The following is a 19,827-nucleotide window of genomic DNA, read 5'->3' as shown; positions in this document are numbered from 1 at the left end:
TTCAGGCAAAATTCAGGCTTTTAAGCACTGCCTCCATGTGACTGATACTCACATCACATGGCTATCGTTGACACCTAATTAACACCTATTGTTAGGTGTTACCCCTGTCTCCACCAACTTTACACACTTTCAAATGTCTGCTTATCTTTTTGCTAAAAATCACCCCCGTTAACAATAGGTGTTAATTAGGTGTCAACGATAGCCAGGTGATACATACTAAAAAACATACTAAAAACATACTAAGTAAAATTTTCTTACTCCATTGGCAGACATTTTTGACTTAAATTGAGTCAAATTTTCAGACTAACAAGACAAATATTCTTACACAATCAGTTCTTGTTTAGTAAATCAGTCTGAAAACAAGATCAAAAAGACTTTTTGGCTGATATAAGATTTTAAAACTTAGTTAGGTGGACAGTTTTTGCAGTGTAAAATAATTACTCCAGTGAAGTAGGGATAGCCAAAATGTCTACTTAAGAAAAGTATTTGTACTTTATTACTTTACACTTTTCATTCTATCTTCTGGATTTTAGTTTGAGAGATCAGTTTGAGGGGGTCTACGCTGCTTCATATTGCTCTCTTACAGTTTGTTGTCGTCACGTCTGTCTCCTGCAGGATGCTGCTCCACAGTTTGACCTTAGCCGTCCTCCTCCTGATCTCATCAAGTGCCCAGAGAACTGTAAAGTCCTGCGTCTTCTCAAAGACCAAGCCTGCCGGGCTGCGGGTAAACTGCAGCTCCTCAGACCTCATGCAGCTGCCTGATCTGCCCTCAGAGACCACAGAACTCCACGTTCAGAACAACCGGCTCACCTCAGTGCCTCCGGGCCGCTTCGACAGACTGCTGAGCCTGAAAAGGGTCTCTCTGTCTCCAAACCCCTTCCACTGTGACTGTGGCATCCAGTACCTGAGGAGCTGGGTGCTGAGGAACAGGGCTGTGCTTTCTGAGGAGCCTCTCTGTTCTGGTCCAGGGTCCCTGGCTCAGAAAGCCATCTCAGAGCTCACAGAGGACCACTTCTCCTCCTGCACGTTCCCTCTGGTGGTCCGCCTGATGGCCTCCAGCTGTGCTCACGTGCTTTATAACACCATGACCACAGGGATGCTGCTCTGCCTCATTCTTCTGCTCCTCTGGAGCCTAACCCTGGCCAGAAGGTCCACCATCACCCTGTTCTTGGACCAGAGGCACTCTGGGTTGGAGGCTGACTCTCTGCGCTCCCTGAGGCCCAAACACCGGAGGAGGCTGCACACCGGCCTGTCGGGGGTCACTGAGGACTCAGAGTCTCTCACTTGGTCTGAGGACTTGGACCGGCCGCTCATCAACACGGACTTACTGCCACAGGTGCTGGACGTGTTACACAAGAAACACAACATCAAGATTAAAGCTACCTGAGCAGAAAACTGGCTTTAGTTCCAACTTTTAGATCAAATGACATATTTGGTTTATATAAACCTGATTTATTTGAAAGGACTTGAATTTCTGGGAACTTTTTTTTTAATAATCTTCTGGTTGCACTCTCACATTTCACTGTAACTCTCCACCAACGCCCCAAATTTAAAAGGATGGATTTTAAATCTAGTTTTTGAATTTTTGACAGGACCTAAAGAAAGAGTTAAAACACATGATTTTCTTTTAGAACTTGTATTTTTATTATAAGTGTTGACAGTGTGAAGTTTTTCATAGATTAAACATCTCAGCCTGATATTTTACAATTTCAGCATCACATTTGTGGTCTCAGCATCATCATACAATCCTAAAATAAGGATCCACTTTGGGTGGCAGAGCTAGGCACCATAACCCATAAGTCTAACTTGTTGGACTTATTTATATGAATAAAGCTTCTGCTGGACCCCAGCGTAGACTATAAGTAGCTTTTTTAAGTCCTAACAAGTCCCTTACGTTTTGAACCCAGGAGTTAAGGTGGGCTTTCTGTTTCATGTGAATCTTGACAAACTGACAGGCGATTTTTTTAAGGTGTGGCTGTTTGATCTTGTTTGACATGTAACTCAACTAGTCAGGGCCAGACTTTCATGAGACAGAGATCAAGCTCCTGTAATGGTTACAAGTCTGTCCTGTCACAGGGCCACATGGAAACAAACGTGACAACTGACCACTCACACCTACACATAGGGACAAGTCAGTTACCAATCATCCCAACATGCATGTTTTTGTCTGTGGGAGGAAAATGTGTGAATGACAACATACAAACATTTTCTGTGTCTAACTAGAATGATTACAACCGAAATGAATTTTTGATGAATTGTGGTCAAGTTCTGAAAAAAAATCAAACACTTGGTCAAACTTGTGTAAACTCTGTATTTTTCCAGGAGAAGGTACAGTATATACAGTGAATGAATGACTACAAAGCGCTACAATAAGAGCGTTGGATGTGACTCAATAAACATCTTGTTAGCTTTTTTTAGTTGCTATGCTCTAAGTATATCTTTATAAGCAGATTATGGCAGGAGAAAAAAAAACACATAGCATTCACCAAAGATGAAGCAACTGTGCAAATACTGGTTCTGGGGCTGAAAGGCAGACGTTACGGTACGATTACAGGACGATATTGCACATCGAACAGTTGGCTTTAAAGACAAACTATTATTCTCATGTTCATGCATAGATGGGTTTTTCAAAATAAATGGGTGAACAAATAAAATGGAGTAATTAAAGTGAAATGCTGTTGGAATACATTGAAAGAGTTGTAATAACAAGAAGATGATTTCAGAATTTGGCGATAATGTAAAACATGAAGTCATTAAAAAAATATTCAAATAAACGTGTTTCTGTTTAGACAAATTATTAAAAACAAAATGAAAAATCAAACAGTTACAGCTATATAATTATTGGTGTCAGTGCCCTGTTGGTTAAAGTCCACAGTGTTTTCATCGTACAGTTTCACACATTAAGCGGGGTTCTCGCAGTTTAACGCTGTTTGGACCCGACACAAACCCTCGAGGACTCCAATCTCTACTGAGGCACAAACTTCTCCTGCTCAAAGATGAGCTCCACAGCTTCGTCCACGTCCGTCACGATGTGGCCCGGCTCCACCAGCGCCGGGTCGAACCTGAAGTCGCGGTGCCCGTGGAAAACCGTCTCTTTGATGCAGCGGTTCGAGTCGGACGGCACCTCCGCGTTGGGGTCGTACACCCCCGTGCAAACCAGAACAGACTTACAGGAAGTGGCGGAGGGCAGAGCCAGCTCGCTCTCCCTCAGGCTGTCCATGTACTCCTCCCCGCCGGGTACCGCGGCGCTGGACCCGGTGGCGGACGCCACCTTTGCGACGGCTTTCGGGTTCTTTCTGGCATGTCTCTCCTCCAGGAAGCGGTTGTACAGATTGGCTCCGTATACGTCAGTCATGAGGTTGTCTCTAAGGACGGGAAAAGACAGACGATGAATCAGCTGACGTGTGCATCGAGACAGCTCACATAAACTGAAACAAAAACTAAAACAATCTGATTAATCAAAACTGAAGTGAAACATAAAAAAGTATTATCAGCAGTTAAGTTCTCATGTTTTTAGCTGAAACACTGCAGTTTTTGGTAAAAACTGGTCTTACTCATGGAGATACACAGAACAGCTGGAGTGAGTTTTGGTCACATGACCATGTGATCTACTGTAGCAGCGGCTACACTAAACAGACAGAGTGGTTTAGATTAATAATAATTAAATAATAATAATAATAACTTTATTTATAAAGCGTTTTCAAACAAAGTGCTGAACAGTTACAAAAAGATAAAAATCAATACAAAAAAGTTGTAAGAACAAAACATTAAAATAAGATAAAATATTGTACATAATGGCAAAATAGCAATCAATAAGGGTTGATTATGTAAAAACTATTAATGATAATATAAACAAAAATATTATTAATATATTAAAGCATATATTATCTATTTAATGTGTATAAAAATGCCAGAAAGCTGTGTGAGTTATGGACGTACCAACAGAAGAGAAACAGATAAATATCTCATTTCACAAGTAAACAGATTTGATCTTTTTTACCTCAATTTGGATGTGATCTGACCAGAACTGAAGTTAATAACGTAAGTTTAAAATTATAACAAGCTTATTAAGCTGATGTAATTAGGGATGCACGATATATATTGATATCGTATCGGTCCGATATGTAAAACTGCGCCGATATTAACGTCCGATATTGATTTTTGATATTGAGCTTTGTGTTTCTGTTTTGGGAGGGGAGATGGTTGATTGAGTGGCATCTGTTTTAGGAATGCACCAATATGAAAATTTCAGCCAATATCAATATCCGATATAATTATTGCTGTTATGGCTGATAACCGATATTTACCAATATTACACAAACACACAAATCAAACAGCAAATAGATGCTGCTCAACCAACCATCTTGCCTCCCAAAACACAAACACAAAGCGAAAAAGTGGGAAATCAATATCGGATGTTAATATTGGCCCAGTTTTACATATCAGCCGATACTGATATCAATACCGATATATCGTGCATCCCTAATCTATTTGATCATGATAGTGTTAGTGACGCTGCACAGCAGGAATAACTGAAGTAGGGAGCCATATCAGAGGTCTGGTCATTTATTTACAAAACCAAAAAAAAAAGACCCAAGTGTGTTTGTGTGTATATGTACAATATAATTTATGTGTTTGTGTAATATCGGTAAATATCGGTTATCGGCCATAGCAGCAATAATTATATCGGATATCGATATTGGCTGAAATCAGTGCATCCCTAGATTTAATCACAGGTAATTATTGAATAGGTTAGCAGATATTAGCTTCTGTAGCATTTATTGTTATACAGAGTGTAGCACTGCAGAATCATGCTACAATTTAACAAAAATTATTAAACATTATAAGCTGGTTTAGCTCTGATTTATATAATATATACACAGTGTAAAATAATATATATCAGACAAATTTTAAGGTTTCAGTTACACAAACCTATTGAGCAGATGGTTATCCAAAATCAGTAAACAATCATTAGTAATCATTCATAGTATCACCAGGATGAAGTGTATTTTCCAAGTGTTGACTGGTAAATATTGATTATAATTACAGGTAAGAAATAATAAAATGTACTTTATCACTAGTTGAAGTCTTATTTGTTCAATTAGCTCCAAGTTATTGACTGACTTCAGGTCTGGTTCAGATCATTGTTACTTTCATATTTTCCTCATATCATCTACAGTTTTATATTTTTGAATAAAATAAAAAATCAACAAATATTAATTGTAAAATATTATAGATAAACTTGTGACACAGTTGGGCCTGCTGTTAATCAAATATTTGCTTTGTCAACTGTGCTGGATCACCATTTCTGTCCTCCATGTTGTTACAGATGCTAAGAGTAGACGCGACATGCAGGGCTCAGTCTAGTGTTATTTAACTCTATGGTCTCACCCTATAGCGTAAAGAGAAGTGATGGGAAGTTTCCACTGCTTCTGCACAGCCTGGCTTCTGATGAGGCACTCTGCAAAATGGTAGGTCAGCTCACTGGGTTTCCCCATGAGGGCCTCGTACTTCAGATCTCTGCCAGTTATCTTCTTATAGATGTTCTCCAAGCACACGAGAAACGTCCCGTGGCCAAACCTGGACCGAAGCGAGACAGTGGCTCACTGCTTTGCTCACAACAAAGATATTTTTTTTTAATTCTTATTTTGAAACGACTTACCTGGGAGAGTTAGCTTCAGCCATCCACATGAGGTCCATGTTACAGGCCAGGATGGGGAGGTGAGCCGTTGCTTGGGTTTGATGAGGACTACAGAGGTCACCGTTGGTCAACAAAATGTCCACGATCAGCTGCAGGTTAGTCTCCCATCGAATTGGCTCCCCGAACAAAACCACAGCTGTGTGAGAAAGTTTAACCATTACAAGTGATATCTAACCTGTCCATGATGAAGAATCTGAGCCAGAAACAAGAGGACTTTACCCTTACCTTCAACTTTAGGAAGGCTGGGTACAGAGCTGGACTGTAATTGAAAAACAAAATCTTAACGTGTTTTGTTATTATTGTAGTGTCTCAGTGGGCTGTGACTGTGGGCAATACATTATCTCAAAGAAATTTGCAGGGGTTCGTAATTACCCCGTGTGAGTCGCAGAGCCTCTTGTTGGAAATTTTGCGTGAATCAAAATCTGCATGATCAAATTTCCTCTGGGCTCTAGGGGGCGCCAAAGAGCAGCTGTCAAATATGTCTTCAGAGCTTCAAACTACAACAGAACTCATGTGTTTGAAATTTGGTGTTTTCACCTTCCAACCGAACATGGAAACAGGACCAGCAGCGTTTCAAAACCTCACAACTGTCAAAGTGGCAACAGTAGTGACAAACTTGCCTCTTTCTTATTAAATGGTTTTATTTATTTATTTTGGGTCAACTTAAAATTCTTGATGTTGGGTCAGTTAGCTGCTGGGCTGCACTAACATAGAACATGATTTGGCGACCATCTGAACATTCAGTATGATGTTTGCTCATATTACAGCATTGGTTAACATATTATTGTAATTGTTTCCTTTGGTCACACAGCAGCTGTTAAATAAAGAATCTGTGTTAATTTATCTGACTTTACTGCATGTCTGTACCTAAATGCATATTAAAGTATTATTAGTAGTTACAGTAGTAGTAGTAGTAGTAGTAGTAACAGAAGAGTAGCAGTACTATCAGTGGCTATAGTAGTACAGCAGATCCAGTAATAGCAGTACTTAGTACTGCAAGTACTGAAACTACTAGAGCAGCTACTACTACTTCATGCACTGAGTACTAGCAGTAGTAGCAGTACTAGCAGTAGTAGTACTAGTAATAGTAGGTCAGAAATTGGCTCAAGGTTTTTGTTTATGACAAACTGAGTAATCTTTGTGTTAATGTTATAAACACTTAACATAACAATAAATGAATATTAAACACTATAAACGGTGTACTTGATTATTTGCAACATTATGTTCAATCTTAAATGTCTTGGAAACATATTGGGAAAAAACGATGCTATAAGCTAAAATGGAAGGTAGAAAATATGTGTTTAACAATTACAGACCAATATCCTTGTGCCACAGTTTTCAAAAATTTTAGAGAAATTATTTGTAACAAGATTGGACCAATTCATCTACAAACAAAATATTTTAAGTAGTAGTCAATACAGGTTTGGAGCAAATAATTCTACAGCAATGGCTCTCATGGAATTAATTGAGCAAATAACAACCGCTGCTGACCAAAAGCAGTATTGTGCAAGCATTTTTTGTTGATTAAAAAAATCATTTGACACTATTGACCATAGTATTCTTTTCGAAAAGCTGAATCAGCGTGGTATTTGAGGACCGGCATTACAGTGGATATCTAGCTATTTGAAAGATAGGAAACAGTTTGTACAGATAAAAGGAGTAAGATTTGAACTTTGTAACATAAGATGTGGAGTTCCTCAGGGTTCTGTACTTGGACCAATGTTGTTTATAATGTATGTGAATGATTTGGTAAATGTGTCAGTTTTTCAAATGTGTTTTATTTGCAGATGATACTACATTTTTTTGGTTTGTGTAAGTACTGTATATAAAACAGATGTTGGAAATGATGCAAATGGAATGTGTTAAAATACAAACTTGGTTTAGACTTAATAAGTTGTCATTAAATTTAGAGAAAACTAATTATATGGTATTTAGTTATAGAAAGAAATCTATTGATGTTCCATTTAGAGTCAGTGGGGTTAAGATTTGTAAAGTCAGTGAGGTGAAGTTTTTGGGTGGAGTGATTGATGAAAGGCTGACATGGAGACCTCACATAAATTATTTAACAACAAAGATGGCTAAATCTTTTGCTGTTCTGTATAAAGTAAGGAAGTTATTTAATGATAAAGCACAGTATATGTTGTATAATGTAATAAGTCCACACCTGGTTTATTGTATTGAAGTCTGGGGGAAAGCATGTAGGACAATTACAAATCCTGTTCTTTTTATTACAGAAAAGAGCAGTGACAATTATTACTGGAAAACATTGTCATCACCTATCAAATTCATTATTTTGTAAATTGAAAATATTGAAGTTCTTTGATTTGGTTGATTATAATATTCTACTGGTTATGTATAAGGCCCACAAAAACACATTACCTTTAAACATCCAAGTAAATTTTGTTTAGAGAAAGAGTTGTTATAACCTTAAAGGGACAGAGATATTTGTAAAACCCAAATTCAGAACTAGTTTGAAGGAACAGTGTACTTTAATTCAAGGAATAAAACTGTGGAATAATTTGGGGAGATGTAAAAAATGCAGGATCACTGTGTACATTTAAGAAAGTTGGATTGTTGAAGAAATATGAAACAGTATAATGTGTATCTATATATAAATTGTTGTTCTAGAGGAATTAGATGTTCTTGTCTTTTGTTTTGTTTATAACAGTTTTTTTTGTTATATGTACTTATTCTAGGGAAAAAAGGAGCAGATATTTTAAGATTTTTTTCTTCTCTCTGCCGCCTTTCATTTCATTAGTGATTTTCATGTACATATTTTTTTCTCTCATTTTTTTATATTTTTATTTCTATTGTATATAAAATTACTTGTTTTGTTTTAATGAAATTAATAAAGAATTGAATTGGATTGAAAATGACAAAACTTTTCTTCAAAATCAAAAACATCTGATTGTGAGTCTTTCTTGAAAAGTTGCGGGCAAACAGCACAGTTCAAGTAATCGGTGCATTTCATAATATTTAAACAAATAACCTGAACGTATAAATTTATGTACAAAAGTAAACCTTAACTCTGCTCGAGACTTTGCCATTCTAACATCTCTGGGTCCACCACTGATCATTCGAAGCCTTCTCAGCATGCTAATTTTGTGTGATTCCAAGTAAAAACTTGCACATTTCTGTGTCTTCAGCTAGCCCCTGACAGCGGCAGCCCAGTGAGATACTACCACAACACCCTCAGAACGAAGGATTTTGTATAAAACAGGAAACTCTTGAGTGCAGATTTGAATATCTTACTGGCAGCTTGGGTCGTCGGTTGTGGTCCACCATGTCCAACAACGGGTAAGACTCCCTGACCATGTCAATACTGACAACATTCTGAAACCCCACACTGAAGACAAGAGGATGGTCAAGGAATGAGATGAAATGCTAGTGTTTAGATGATAAAAAAGACAATAAAGTGCAATGAAAGGACAGTTTCTTGGATACTCTTTAGCAATCTCCAACACCGGCCCCTGCCCCGACACCAGGACACACTTGTCGTGGAACCTTTTAAACATCCTCAGGGGACTGTGGGACATGATGACTTGGTCCTCTGTCACCTTAAAGTCCAACAAAAATGAAGAGGTTACCAGAAAGCAATTACAAAAAAAGGCCATAGGGTCAGTTTTATTTCATCTCCATCGTCATAACTCACAGGCACTCCCAGGACGTGTGAGAGCTGGTCTGCTTTAGTGTGTCGTTGGCAGTTCCCTGCGTTTGTGACAAAAACAACAGGCACCACAAACTGTCCCCGAGAGTCGACCAGCTTCTCGAAGGCCCTTTTCGCCGCAGGGATTGGCATCCGTCCTCTGACGAGCACCCCATCGATGTCGAACAATAAACCGAATCTTGGCTGTGGCTGCAGAGGAGCAGGAAAAAAAAAAGAAAAGCTAAGAATTAAATGGGTACACGGTGTTCAAGACTCATAAAACACACACACACAAACACAGTACTGATGGAAACATGGACAAGAGAATAAAACATGTATAAATAATTGAAAAGATGTACAAAATTTAAAAAAAGGAACTTGTGGCTTATTGAATTTTGATTATGTGTGCAGATAAAAATGTATCTGTTTACCCACTATAATGGAGACATTTTTAATTCTATGAATTGATACTATGTAATAGTTTATGTTGGGTTTAATAACATTTTATTGACATTTCAGGCTGTTTAATGATGTGCAGCTGTACATGATGAGAGATCATTTTAAATCTACCTAAACAAGTCTGAGTATTTGATTCTTTGTGTTTTTTCTTCTGATGTAGGTTTAAATGCAAACAACGCATCACCACAGCACACAAATGACTGTTATTTCCTTCAGGAAGGAAAAGAGTCAGCTACATCGGCTGCTGTTTCGACCAGGCAGCGCCCGCATCCACAACGGACACAAAGTTCGATGAAACACCGCTCCACTCGACAAACACCGTGACAAAACCATATAAAACTACAAACAAGAAAAAGAACAAAAAAGAAACAAAAAGAAACACGGTTTTGTCAGCGGCGTGTTGTTTGTCTGAGCCAAGGTGGCAGCAACAGCTCGAACCGTACCTTGTTAACAGACTGAGTTCCGCAAAGCCCGCACCGACAACCAACAATCCCAGCTTTTCGCCTGGCTGGACGGTTGCTCAGGGTGCGCAGGCCCCGGAAAGCCGTCAGGAGTCCCCGCATCTCCTTTGCTTTATCAAGGGAGAGAGGGACGGGGGCTGTGGGGTGGGGGTTCAAAAAGAAAGAACGACAGAAAAAAATATATAAATAAATTAACGCAACCCCAACATGAAGATGGAGCCGGCTCACACCGGCCGCTGTTGCTGCTGCTAGCCTCGGCTGTTTCAGATATATTATTTTTGCTGCACTGTGATTGGACAGGTGTTGTGACGTCACAGACGGAGGCGGAATGGGAGAGTCGCAGCGCTACATCTGCACCACAACCCCCGCTGCCATTTTAGACACCGAGGTGGAGCTAGATATCTCACTGCCGTCCCCCGATTCGGTCTGGGGTCAGTGGGAACATTTGCGTCAAGAACCATTGATTTCTCCTTTTTGGACAAAAATGACACGTCCGCCTGTCTGTCCTGAGGCAGCAGTGTTTAGTAAATGAGACGCACCAGCTTCTCTGATCAAACAAGTGTTTTTGCACAAACAGCAGATGGGTGCGGGTTAGAACAAATCTGAGCAGATTTCTGTGATGTAATCTTAAGATTTAAAGGAAAACCCACAAAAATAGGATTGGAAAAAAGTGATCATGTTTGCTTTTCATGCTTTGAAACATTTTGCTACCATGAACAATGCTGAGAACTTATTCATTTTGCATTTCTGTAAAAAAAATAATTCCTAGACTTGAATTTCGATGTTATTTTAATGTCCTAAATGCCTAAATTGATGCAATTTATAAAACTCACGTCTAGAACTCTAACCTGGGTCAAATTTACAATCATTAACCATGTCCAGATTTTCAATTTTAATAAAATAAAAAGCAAATCATTTTCTAGAAGTTCACATACTTTTAGAAATTGCAATAAAATATAGAAAAACAATCAGATCTGCACGTGAATTCATTTTTTGCAAACACTAAAAAAATGGCATGTTGCAAAGCGAAATCAAAACAAAAACACTTGTCCCCGTGCTCCTCCAGCTTTATTGATAGTTTAAAATTACATTTCTATTTTCTAGGACTTCAGTTGCGCTTTCCTTCCGACTTAAAAACTGAGTACAAGCAAATGGTATTTATACAGTAGTCTAAGTGATATTGTACAAAAATAATATTTTTGATTTCTGTGAAAACATTTGTCGTTCCCAAATAACTCCTAATTCTGCTGTTCTTTCAACTGCTCTTAACGTCTTTTTTTTTCTTTTTTCGCCAAGGTAAAAACAAGAAGGGAAAAAAAGGAATAAATTCGAAAGCCATTTCTAAAAAGGAGAAACAAAAAAGAAGTCTACCTTGGACTAACAAGTGATATTTAAATTGTAAACAGATTTCTATAAAAGAGCATGTTTCTTTTTAATACCTCCAAAATTTTCATATCTTAGTAATATAGTTGTCGCCCACTTGTAGCTGCTTGAAGGGCAGAAATGCATCATGTTATGAACTGTTTCCATATCGTACTCTCTTGGCCAACTCATATTCCACTAAAACAAACCAAAATAACCACACATGGATGTTTGGTTTCCATTTGCACCCTTCTTCCGTCTCATTTTACTGAGAGGCATGTCCACATAGCTCAGAGGTCCTCTAGATTCCCGTTATGTTTAGTCCCATTTTTTTTTCCTTGCTGATCACCGGTGGCCTGGAAAGGGGAGGTTCTTAAACAAAGCATTATACATAACACCGCTACCAAACTAAAACTTTTTTTTTTGTATTGAATGCAGAAAGATTTTTTTTCACCCCTTTCATTTGTATTACATGACGAGAGGCTCACAGGCCTGGGACTAGCCTCTGTTAGCCAACCTTTGGCCAGTGAAGAGGATTCAGAGAAAATAATACAACCAACCATCAATCTGAAAAAAAAGGAGGGGCAACAGAGGGTGCTGATTATGCGGTGGCTTCGATGGTGCACTCTTTCGCCAAGTGGCCCGCCTTTCCACAGTTGTAGCAGTTAGTCTCACTGGCTTTACTGCAATGCACGGCAACATGGCCGATCTCGCCACACCTGGAGGGGGGACGCACAAAGTCGCACCGTGACCAACACAGAAGAACGTAACGTTTGAAGCAAAAATGCCACACAGCTGGAAATGTTGCAGATTTTGGAGCTCAAAAACAAAACCTCACCTGTAACATTTGACCTTATCGCAAAGCTTCTGGATGTGGCCAAACCCACCGCAGGAGTAGCACTTCTGCTCGTTGGCATGATCGCAGTCGCGGGCCATGTGGCCGGCCTTGCCGCAGGTGTAGCAGAGCTGCTCCCTCTCCTTCCTGGGCTCCTTGCAGTCCCGGGAAATGTGACCACTCCTGTGGCAGTTGTAGCACGCTTAACACACACAAAGCAAAAAGAAAGCCTTTTGAATGCTCTTAACGTTTGTGAAAAAAAAAAACAACAAAAAAACAGATGGGTTAGGTAAGTAACTAAAACTGAATTTCAAACAGATGAACAATGCTCACCATCCTCGGTTTGGTCACAGTCCCTGGCCATGTGACCCTGGTCTCCACACCGATAACAGAACAGTTCTGAAAAGACAGGATGCACAATATTTTTAAGATTTACTCGGCCTCTTACATTATGACATTAGAGACCACAGGTTAGCAGCAAATAACATGTTTTTAAAAGACACAAGCTGCACTTTATGGTAATTAATCTACTCAGAACACAAGCAGAAAAAAAAATACAGTACCCTTTCCTCGTCCCCGGCCCCTGCCACGTCCACGCGACCCGCTGGCATTGGGACAATGCTTGACCCAGTGTCCAGACCGGCCACATCCAAAGCACTCGCTGTTGCTGCTCATCTCCATGACTTTAACAAAAACACTGCACAGAAGATAAACATTATTTTACACACTTTTACACTCATGTCACAGTTGAGTATGTTATGCAGATAATATCCACAAACAGCAGATACGAGAGGACTGCATTTAGATTTAACAGCTTAAAACGAGACAGAGACAACTTTTTATAAACATGGCAAGTTTGCAGTTAATGTCATGTTTTTCCTTGTTACCCAATGCACCCTTTTACACTTAAAAGTCTGTCTATATTGTTCATTGAAATATGCGACAATATTGTAGAGGCCAGGTTGTTCGAGACCCGAGTAATGGAGGGAGGATGCATTTACACATCAAACAAAAGGGGATCTACTTTACAATACGCGGAGTAATTTAAAGTTTGCAGTACTTCTATCAGCCAACTTATAGAACTTTATCAGTCTGTGAGGAGTCAAACTTCTGCTTGCTGGACAAATTAGGCCAACAGGAATGGATAAGTTCAAAAAATACGCTCCCATCCATGCATTGAGAGGTCGTAAAATAACTTAAGAAAACGGGGCATCTAAAAATAAACTCTAAAAACAGCGACACCTCACAGCCTTTAAAATAGTCGCTTGGAGAAAGCCAGGACTCAACTTTCAGCTCGGGTAACCCGACACTTTCACTGCGAGCTTTTAGCTTTCCTCAAACAGCCACGTGAGGAACTAAAAATGTGAAGTCAAACCACTCAGTCCAGGTACAGCATGTTCACCTACACGCCACAGAATATAAGGACGAGCATGGGAGCATGCCGTGTGGTCTGAAAGCGCGTCGCATCGTGTTGTTATTTACCGTCTGAAGCCGAGACAAAAGTCGAAGCTTTAGCAACAATGTTAGCTCAACTCGCTAAACTACCTCAACAGCTCGTGTGCATCAAGTACGCGAGCCGGGATTTCCAAGTCTTAACAGTTTGAGAGTCTTCGACAAAAGGAAAGAAACCAAATGAAATGCCAAAGGTTGAAGCTCCGCTAACGTCGGCCTAGTCACGTTGAGTTTGCTGCGCACTCGCGAGACACACTGGCGCTAGCAAGTGAAGCTATAGCTAACAGCGGCTAGCTGAGCGCCTCACGACCAAAGAAACGCGCTTCAGTCGACGATCGATCCTCGTTCTCCAGGAGGAACGCGTCGGCCAGGCACCGGCGGCGATAAATACCTGCAATAGATGCATCTTCACGGGTACCCAGCTGAATATACGCCAAAAACAAAATTTCCCGCCAGGGCGCACACGCCGGAGTGACAAGCTAACGTTAGCAGGCCGGACCTGGAACCCGATGCTGGGTTAGCGATAGCAAACAAAATCAAAACCACGCGTCTTCGCAAGAGGCGTGTTCAGACTTTTAGCTTTCCGCTATTGTTACTTTACACACGTAACAGTCACAAAATGCACAGCTACAGAACGTATATTTATTAAATAAATTTAATGTCGTCTTATTGCTTACCTTTATGGCTACCTAGCTATGTCAGTGTTTACGCCTCCTTCTTTGCGCTACATGCGGTGCCAGCAGGAGTTCCTGAATTGTCATTCGCATTAACCAGTAAAAACCTGCATAGTCATTGGCCATAGACTCTGCGAGCAGCCAATAAAAAGCGACGATGTCTGGACACCGCCTCTGGGAATTGGCCAATAGATGAGGAACGGTTCCCCTTTTTCTCCTTAATCGGTTTGTTTGACTTTATTTTCCAAAACCTGAAAGTTTAAAGTGAGAAGCATTGATTCGCAAAGAACACGGCTACAAAGGAGATGTGGGACTACTAAAAAGAGAGGTAAAGTCATGACAAACTACACGGTAAGAGAAGTAATAGTCGTAGGAAAAAATAGTTGTTTTAAAGTTAAGGTCGGCACCCCGCTGTGGGTCGTAAAACACTAGATGTGAGGTCTACAGAAATCAAATTAAATTTGTGACTGCAGATAGCACATTTCACTCACAAATGTCACATCAAATTAAAACAAATCTAAAAGACTTGTGACTTGAATATGACCTGTTACTATTATTTTTGGGTTGGAAGCAAAAAAAGTTTGGGCTGCATCAATGCATTTTGTACAAAGTAAAACTTAATGCGGCCTCTGTTGTGAGTTAGCTTCAATAAAATCACTTTAGACACCATTGCATATTTATATTGCACACATGCTTCTGCGAGGAACATAAAACAACTGATTTAAATGCTGAAGTTCTGTTTTGATAGCCCGAACTATTTCATTTTACAGCCACAAGTTCTGGAAAAGTTGGGCTTTGGGTTTTTATATATATAATATAATATAATATAATGTATGAAAATACAAATTTCTTAAAACTCATATTTTATTCACAGTGTGGAACCAGGAAGTGTAGTCTTTGCTGCGTGGAGATTTAATAGGGATCCTAATAACATATAAGTTTTATCAACTGTTAAAACTAAAAATATTGTACATTTGAATAATAAAATTAAAGTTAATTTGAATTTTATGACAGCCACAAATCTCATTGAATGGGTGCAGCAAAAGGAATTTGTACCTGTAACAAACAGCTGAAAGAGCCTTTTCCTGCTAATTAGGTTAATTGGCAGCAGGCCACTATAAACAGCATTTTAGAGAGGCTGAACCTCTCAGAAGTAAAGATGGGCAGAGGTCCACCAGTCTGAGAAAAAAAGGCTAGCAATAGTGGAACAGCTAATGTTCCTCAGTGGAAATTGACTTTGACTATCTCATTATCTAATCTGGAGAAATCTCTGAAATGAAAGGAAAAGATCAAAGGTCGTTACCGATGTCTGTGATCTTTGGACCCTCAGGGGCCCACAGCCTTAAAAAGAGGACTGATTATTTTCTGGACATCACTGCATGAGCTCAGTATTTCCACAAATCACCGACAATGACTGCCCCTGCTGGTTAAAGCTCTATCAGGCAGAAAAGAAGCCACTCTATCAGCACGGCTTTAAAGGGGAAGCGTTCAGATGCTGAACCGACCCAGCTGCAGTCCAGACTTCTCACTAACTGTAAAACCTTTGTTGCATCATGAAACAAAACAAATCCAACAAAGACCCAGAACTGGAGGTAGAACCCTGCACCAGACAAGAGACGATGTTCTCCACCAGCTCCAACAACTGGTCTCCTCATATCCTAGATGTGCTAAAAAAAGAAGGGATGCTTCCAAGGGGGTAAAATGACCATGTTCATACTTTTTTGCATGTTTAATGCCATAAAATTCAATTTTTTTCTTTTTTATTTAATCAAATAGTTGCACAGTTTCTTAGTTTAAACATTTAAAATGTTTTCCATGTTCTGTTGTGAATAAAATATGAATTTTAGACATTTAGCAAATCACTCTTATAGGTTTATTTACAATGCATGTCCCCACTTTTTGAGATTAGATTTGTGATATAGTGTTTAGATTGTTTATTGTAACTGGATATCTGTCACAGTTTAACCAGACAGGTCCAGTTGTACGTTATATATTTAAATGCACACATGCATTTCATTACGTCTACTGTGTGGAAACACTTAAAATGCTTTTTGAAGGTTCAACTAAAAGCTACAAAGATTCGTGACGGATATAATTTTTTACTTTTAGTCACATGATCAAAATCACTGATAATGATGGGATGAATTTTAATGGACAAAACATACAAATAATTACTACGAGAATGTCACATAATTATTTTACCATTTCTGCGTTTTATAATAAATAATCCATCAGCTTCAGCTGCTGGGTTTGTGAAACTTTAAAGTCTAAAACCTAAAATTAGTGGAGCTATTTCAGAAAACCTTCGTGATCAGGATGTTTTGTTGTGTTGCTGTTCTTTAAGAAGTCCTGACTGAACACGGGAGGAGACGGGTCCTGGGAGCCTCTCAGCAGCCTCAGAGCTCAGATCAATAGGTGGAAGAGATGCTGTCATCACTCTTAAGGTGGCCTTGGCTCTAACGTTTTGGGATTGCGTTTCCTCGTTTCTCAGGCTTTCATTTACTCACTTGCACACTTTACATCAAAACCAGCTAAAATATTTATATAACTGTCTCATACGTTCTGCATGGATCACAGCATGTTCTGAGTGAAAACACAGTATCTGAGTAGCCTGTGGAGCGGAGTACCTTAAAATGCTCCATAATGACAAAGCCCTGCCCTCATCTTCACAGAAACAGTATTTAGTGTTTCTGTCACTTCTTGTCAGGATATTTGTCCGATTTTTAGGAAAAAAAGTAGACACTTTACGGATACAGAGACTAAATATACAATTTATTAAAAAGGCTGCAAGAAGGCACAGGTTTGTGTTTCCATCTGTCGCTAAAAATTGTCTGATGCTGCTTTATGGAAACATTATATGCTTCTGAAACCATCAGGACACGCACACACCAACACACACACACACACAGGGATGTTAATAAGTTTGTTTCAGTCCTAGATGGTAAGATGTCCAGCCGGTTAACGGGAGCTTTGGAGCCATGATTGGGATTTGGGTTCCTCAGGGGACCCAGACCGGACGTGACCACATGGTGAGTGTAGATGGTTCTGGTTTTATGATGATTCTGTGTCTGGTTCAGTTCAGGAAAAAGAGGTATGGTTTTATTTGTATAAATTGTTTTTGCTTTAGGTGAAAAAGCAAAATCTTTTAAAAATGCATTTCTGTCCACCAAGCAGTTAAAAAAATAAAATAAATAAAAATACATTTTAAGCTAATGTAAGCTGCATGCCATGCTACTAATATATTTTTATTAGTTTTAGAAAATGTGAAAAATATAGCATAAACAGCAGAAAAACATTTACCGGTAGTACATTTTTTATTCGTGCTGCAGTACCTTCGTTTTGACAGCAGATGGCGCAAGGGGATAACATAATTTACCCTAACGCTGTAAATCTGCTAATTTACAAACAAAACGTATAAAGTCTAGTTTTAAAACTCATGCTTGTTTAAATTAATAACTTTTAGTTTAATATATCAGAGCTCACGATGGTTTATGTTTCAAATGCGACATTGTGTAATTTAATGTGTGTTTAAATATGTATATGTAGTAAACATGATCATAGTAACATGTTTAAAAAAAACCTTCCGCATATTTTTATGGGATAAAAAAAAGTAAAAGTGTGGTTTAAGTGGGAGGGTTCAGGTTGGCGCAGTGATGCTCGCAGGTCTTGTTATGACTGCGAGGTCCTGTTTCATTCAGTGGCGTCAGACGGACGGAACCGAGCCGACCCGCTTCACCTCCTCTCCTGAACCACGTAAATATTGATCGCGGACGACTTTTTTTTTTCCGTGCTTCGAAAGTGCTTTGTTGGACTTTTGGAGGAGTTGGAGAGGAGGGGAAGAAAGAAGAAAAATCCCTCTTCGTGTCACTTTGACGAACCACAGATTTGTTTTCCTTCCTTGAGTTTTTTTTTTTTTTCCCGTCCGGACCGGGTGAATTAAAACTTTTCCTTGTTGTTTCCAGGTGTTCGGTAAAACAGACCCTCCTGCGACCTTCAGGTCTCACTTTAAAGCAACCTTGGGTCGGGACTATTTGAACCAAGTCGGAGGTCTTTTGCTCAGCTCGGGACTCGTTTTTTCCTCTTTTCTTTGAATGCGTTGCAGCTCGGGATGACGTCACCGACGCCACTTTGCCCCAAAGTTATGGCGGAGCGCAACTTTTTACCTTCTCTCGGTGAGCTTATATGCACACAAGCTGCCGCTCGTAGCGCATGATCTGCTTTGAATTAAGCTAGAAAAGCTAACCTTGGTGGTCGCGCCGGTTCTGTGGGAGACTCGCGGTAAGAGTAAGGAAAACTGAGCGGAACAGAAAAGAAGCGTGAAGTTTACCGTCACACAGCTCGCTTATGGGCCTTGAGGCGGTCTGCTGTAACCAGAACTACCGGGCTGTAAAAACAGGAGCAGCCTGTGAAGTTTCTGCATGCTGTTGTCTTTTCTTGTTCTCTCTAAATGCTGAGACACAGATCTTGCTAACCTAATGACATTGTTCTACAATTTAGGGTTTAAGGAGACTCTTCAGACTGAGCATGGTGAAATTAGCTGTTGTTTTTTTTAAAGTAGCAACTATTTAACATGTGCTGTTGCTCTCTGCACTTGTTTTGAACACACTGGACAGCAGCATGGTGTGGAAAGATGGTAGACCCACAATTCTCCAGCTTATTCTGACCACTAACTGCAGTAAAAATACATATTTATGTTCTCAGAGTCAGCAGGGCTTTATATAGAACACAAATGAGAAGCAAGAATGCTAAGAATAAACAAAAACCTCTGTGTGTGTGTGTATATATACAATATAAAGCTGCAGTTTGTATTTGAAACAAAGCAGGTGTATTTGCTGGCCTAGCTTTTTGTGTGTGTTTGTTTCAGGAAGCACATATTGTTTTAGATTTATCTGCTGAATTCAGCTCATTATTGTCCTGCACTTGTTTTTATTTCTCTGCACGCTTCACGGGTTTTAGTTGTCGATGACGTTAAAGTCTTTGCCAAAATCAGAGTTTGAAAATAACATTTCAGCACTTTCCTAAAATAAATGCCCAAGTTTTTTTTATTTAGTTGTTGCAGCTTGAAGACATCAGTCGACGAATGGAGTAGTTTTTATCCAAACATTTATTTTCTTTTAGCTCCACACAGAATATAAACTGGCTCCACACACTCACGGTGCTTCTGCTGCGGTCAGAGTCCGGGTGAAAAGTAACGTTCAAGAGACGCCCGTTTCAGAACCTTTCCACATGGTGCATTC

The 19,827-nt window shown here is 39.5% G+C and overlaps 4 protein-coding genes across 10 annotated transcripts in view; 2 read left to right on the top strand and 2 right to left on the bottom strand.

Annotated features, from left to right (window-relative positions):
* gp9 (glycoprotein IX platelet) overlaps positions 1 to 2,472 on the top strand; it is a 4,296-nt gene extending 1,824 nt beyond the window's left edge. The window contains exon 2 of the mRNA XM_014010569.1: positions 616 to 2,472. Within this exon, the coding sequence (XP_013866023.1) occupies positions 617 to 1,387 (771 nt within the window). The 5' untranslated portion in view covers position 616 and the 3' untranslated portion in view covers positions 1,388 to 2,472. The remainder of the gene's footprint in view (positions 1 to 615) is intronic.
* On the bottom strand, positions 2,294 to 10,694 carry LOC106519056 (cat eye syndrome critical region protein 5 homolog). Its single transcript, XM_014010568.1, has 8 exons — positions 10,250 to 10,694; positions 9,354 to 9,557; positions 9,146 to 9,258; positions 8,954 to 9,047; positions 5,927 to 5,960; positions 5,663 to 5,837; positions 5,392 to 5,580; positions 2,294 to 3,365 (listed from the first exon to the last, which is right to left on the bottom strand). Exons 1-8 carry the CDS (start codon positions 10,367 to 10,369, stop codon positions 2,966 to 2,968), a joined length of 1,329 nt encoding a protein of 442 aa, XP_013866022.1. The 5' UTR covers positions 10,370 to 10,694; the 3' UTR covers positions 2,294 to 2,965.
* Positions 10,695 to 11,313: 619 nt separating this feature from the next.
* cnbpa (CCHC-type zinc finger, nucleic acid binding protein a) lies at positions 11,314 to 14,681 on the bottom strand. Of its 2 annotated transcripts, none has more exons than XM_014010571.1 (5): positions 14,308 to 14,516; positions 13,028 to 13,161; positions 12,798 to 12,863; positions 12,468 to 12,666; positions 11,314 to 12,348 (listed from the first exon to the last, which is right to left on the bottom strand). In XM_014010571.1, exons 2-5 carry the CDS (start codon positions 13,143 to 13,145, stop codon positions 12,231 to 12,233), a joined length of 501 nt encoding a protein of 166 aa, XP_013866025.1. In that variant the 5' UTR covers positions 13,146 to 13,161; positions 14,308 to 14,516; the 3' UTR covers positions 11,314 to 12,230. The 2 variants fall into 2 exon arrangements, with proteins under 2 accessions (XP_013866025.1, XP_013866024.1); XM_014010570.1 differs by lacking the exon at positions 14,308 to 14,516 and adding an exon at positions 14,594 to 14,681 and having other exon boundaries at positions 11,317 to 12,348.
* A 111-nt stretch (positions 14,682 to 14,792) lies between these two features.
* The window catches only part of raf1a (Raf-1 proto-oncogene, serine/threonine kinase a), a 25,799-nt gene continuing 20,764 nt past the window's right edge, over positions 14,793 to 19,827 (top strand). For 2 of the 6 annotated variants that reach the window (XM_014010567.1, XM_014010566.1), the window contains exons 1-2: positions 15,894 to 17,034; positions 17,523 to 18,762. The gene's annotated coding sequence lies outside the window, so the exon portion shown is untranslated. Of the gene's footprint in view, positions 14,942 to 15,893; positions 17,035 to 17,522; positions 18,763 to 19,827 lie in introns of those variants that run through there. The other 4 variants (XM_014010563.1, XM_014010561.1, XM_014010560.1 and 1 more) reach the window with 4 other exon arrangements.

This window comes from Austrofundulus limnaeus, unplaced genomic scaffold, assembly GCF_001266775.1.
Source record: "Austrofundulus limnaeus strain Quisiro unplaced genomic scaffold, Austrofundulus_limnaeus-1.0 Scaffold70, whole genome shotgun sequence".
NCBI lineage: Eukaryota > Metazoa > Chordata > Actinopteri > Cyprinodontiformes > Rivulidae > Austrofundulus > Austrofundulus limnaeus.
This window is presented reverse-complemented; position numbering and strand designations above follow the sequence as displayed.

Excerpts from the sequence above, each read along its gene's own strand:
- LOC106519056 (XM_014010568.1), bottom strand. The coding sequence starts at position 10,369 with ATGCGGGGACTCCTGACGGCTTTCCGGGGCCTGCGCACCCTGAGCAAC. Across the intron at positions 5,838-5,926 it reads CAGCCTTCCTAAAGTTGAAG|CTGTGGTTTTGTTCGGGGAG; the intron begins GTAAGGGTAAAG and ends TTTCTCACACAG. Across the intron at positions 5,581-5,662 it reads GCTGAAGCTAACTCTCCCAG|GTTTGGCCACGGGACGTTTC; the intron begins GTAAGTCGTTTC and ends GCTTCGGTCCAG.
- cnbpa (XM_014010570.1), bottom strand. The coding sequence starts at position 13,145 with ATGGAGATGAGCAGCAACAGCGAGTGCTTTGGATGTGGCCGGTCTGGA. Across the intron at positions 12,864-13,027 it reads GGGCCGGGGACGAGGAAAGG|AACTGTTCTGTTATCGGTGT; the intron begins GTACTGTATTTT and ends CTGTCTTTTCAG. Across the intron at positions 12,667-12,797 it reads CTGTGACCAAACCGAGGATG|CGTGCTACAACTGCCACAGG; the intron begins GTGAGCATTGTT and ends GTGTGTGTTAAG.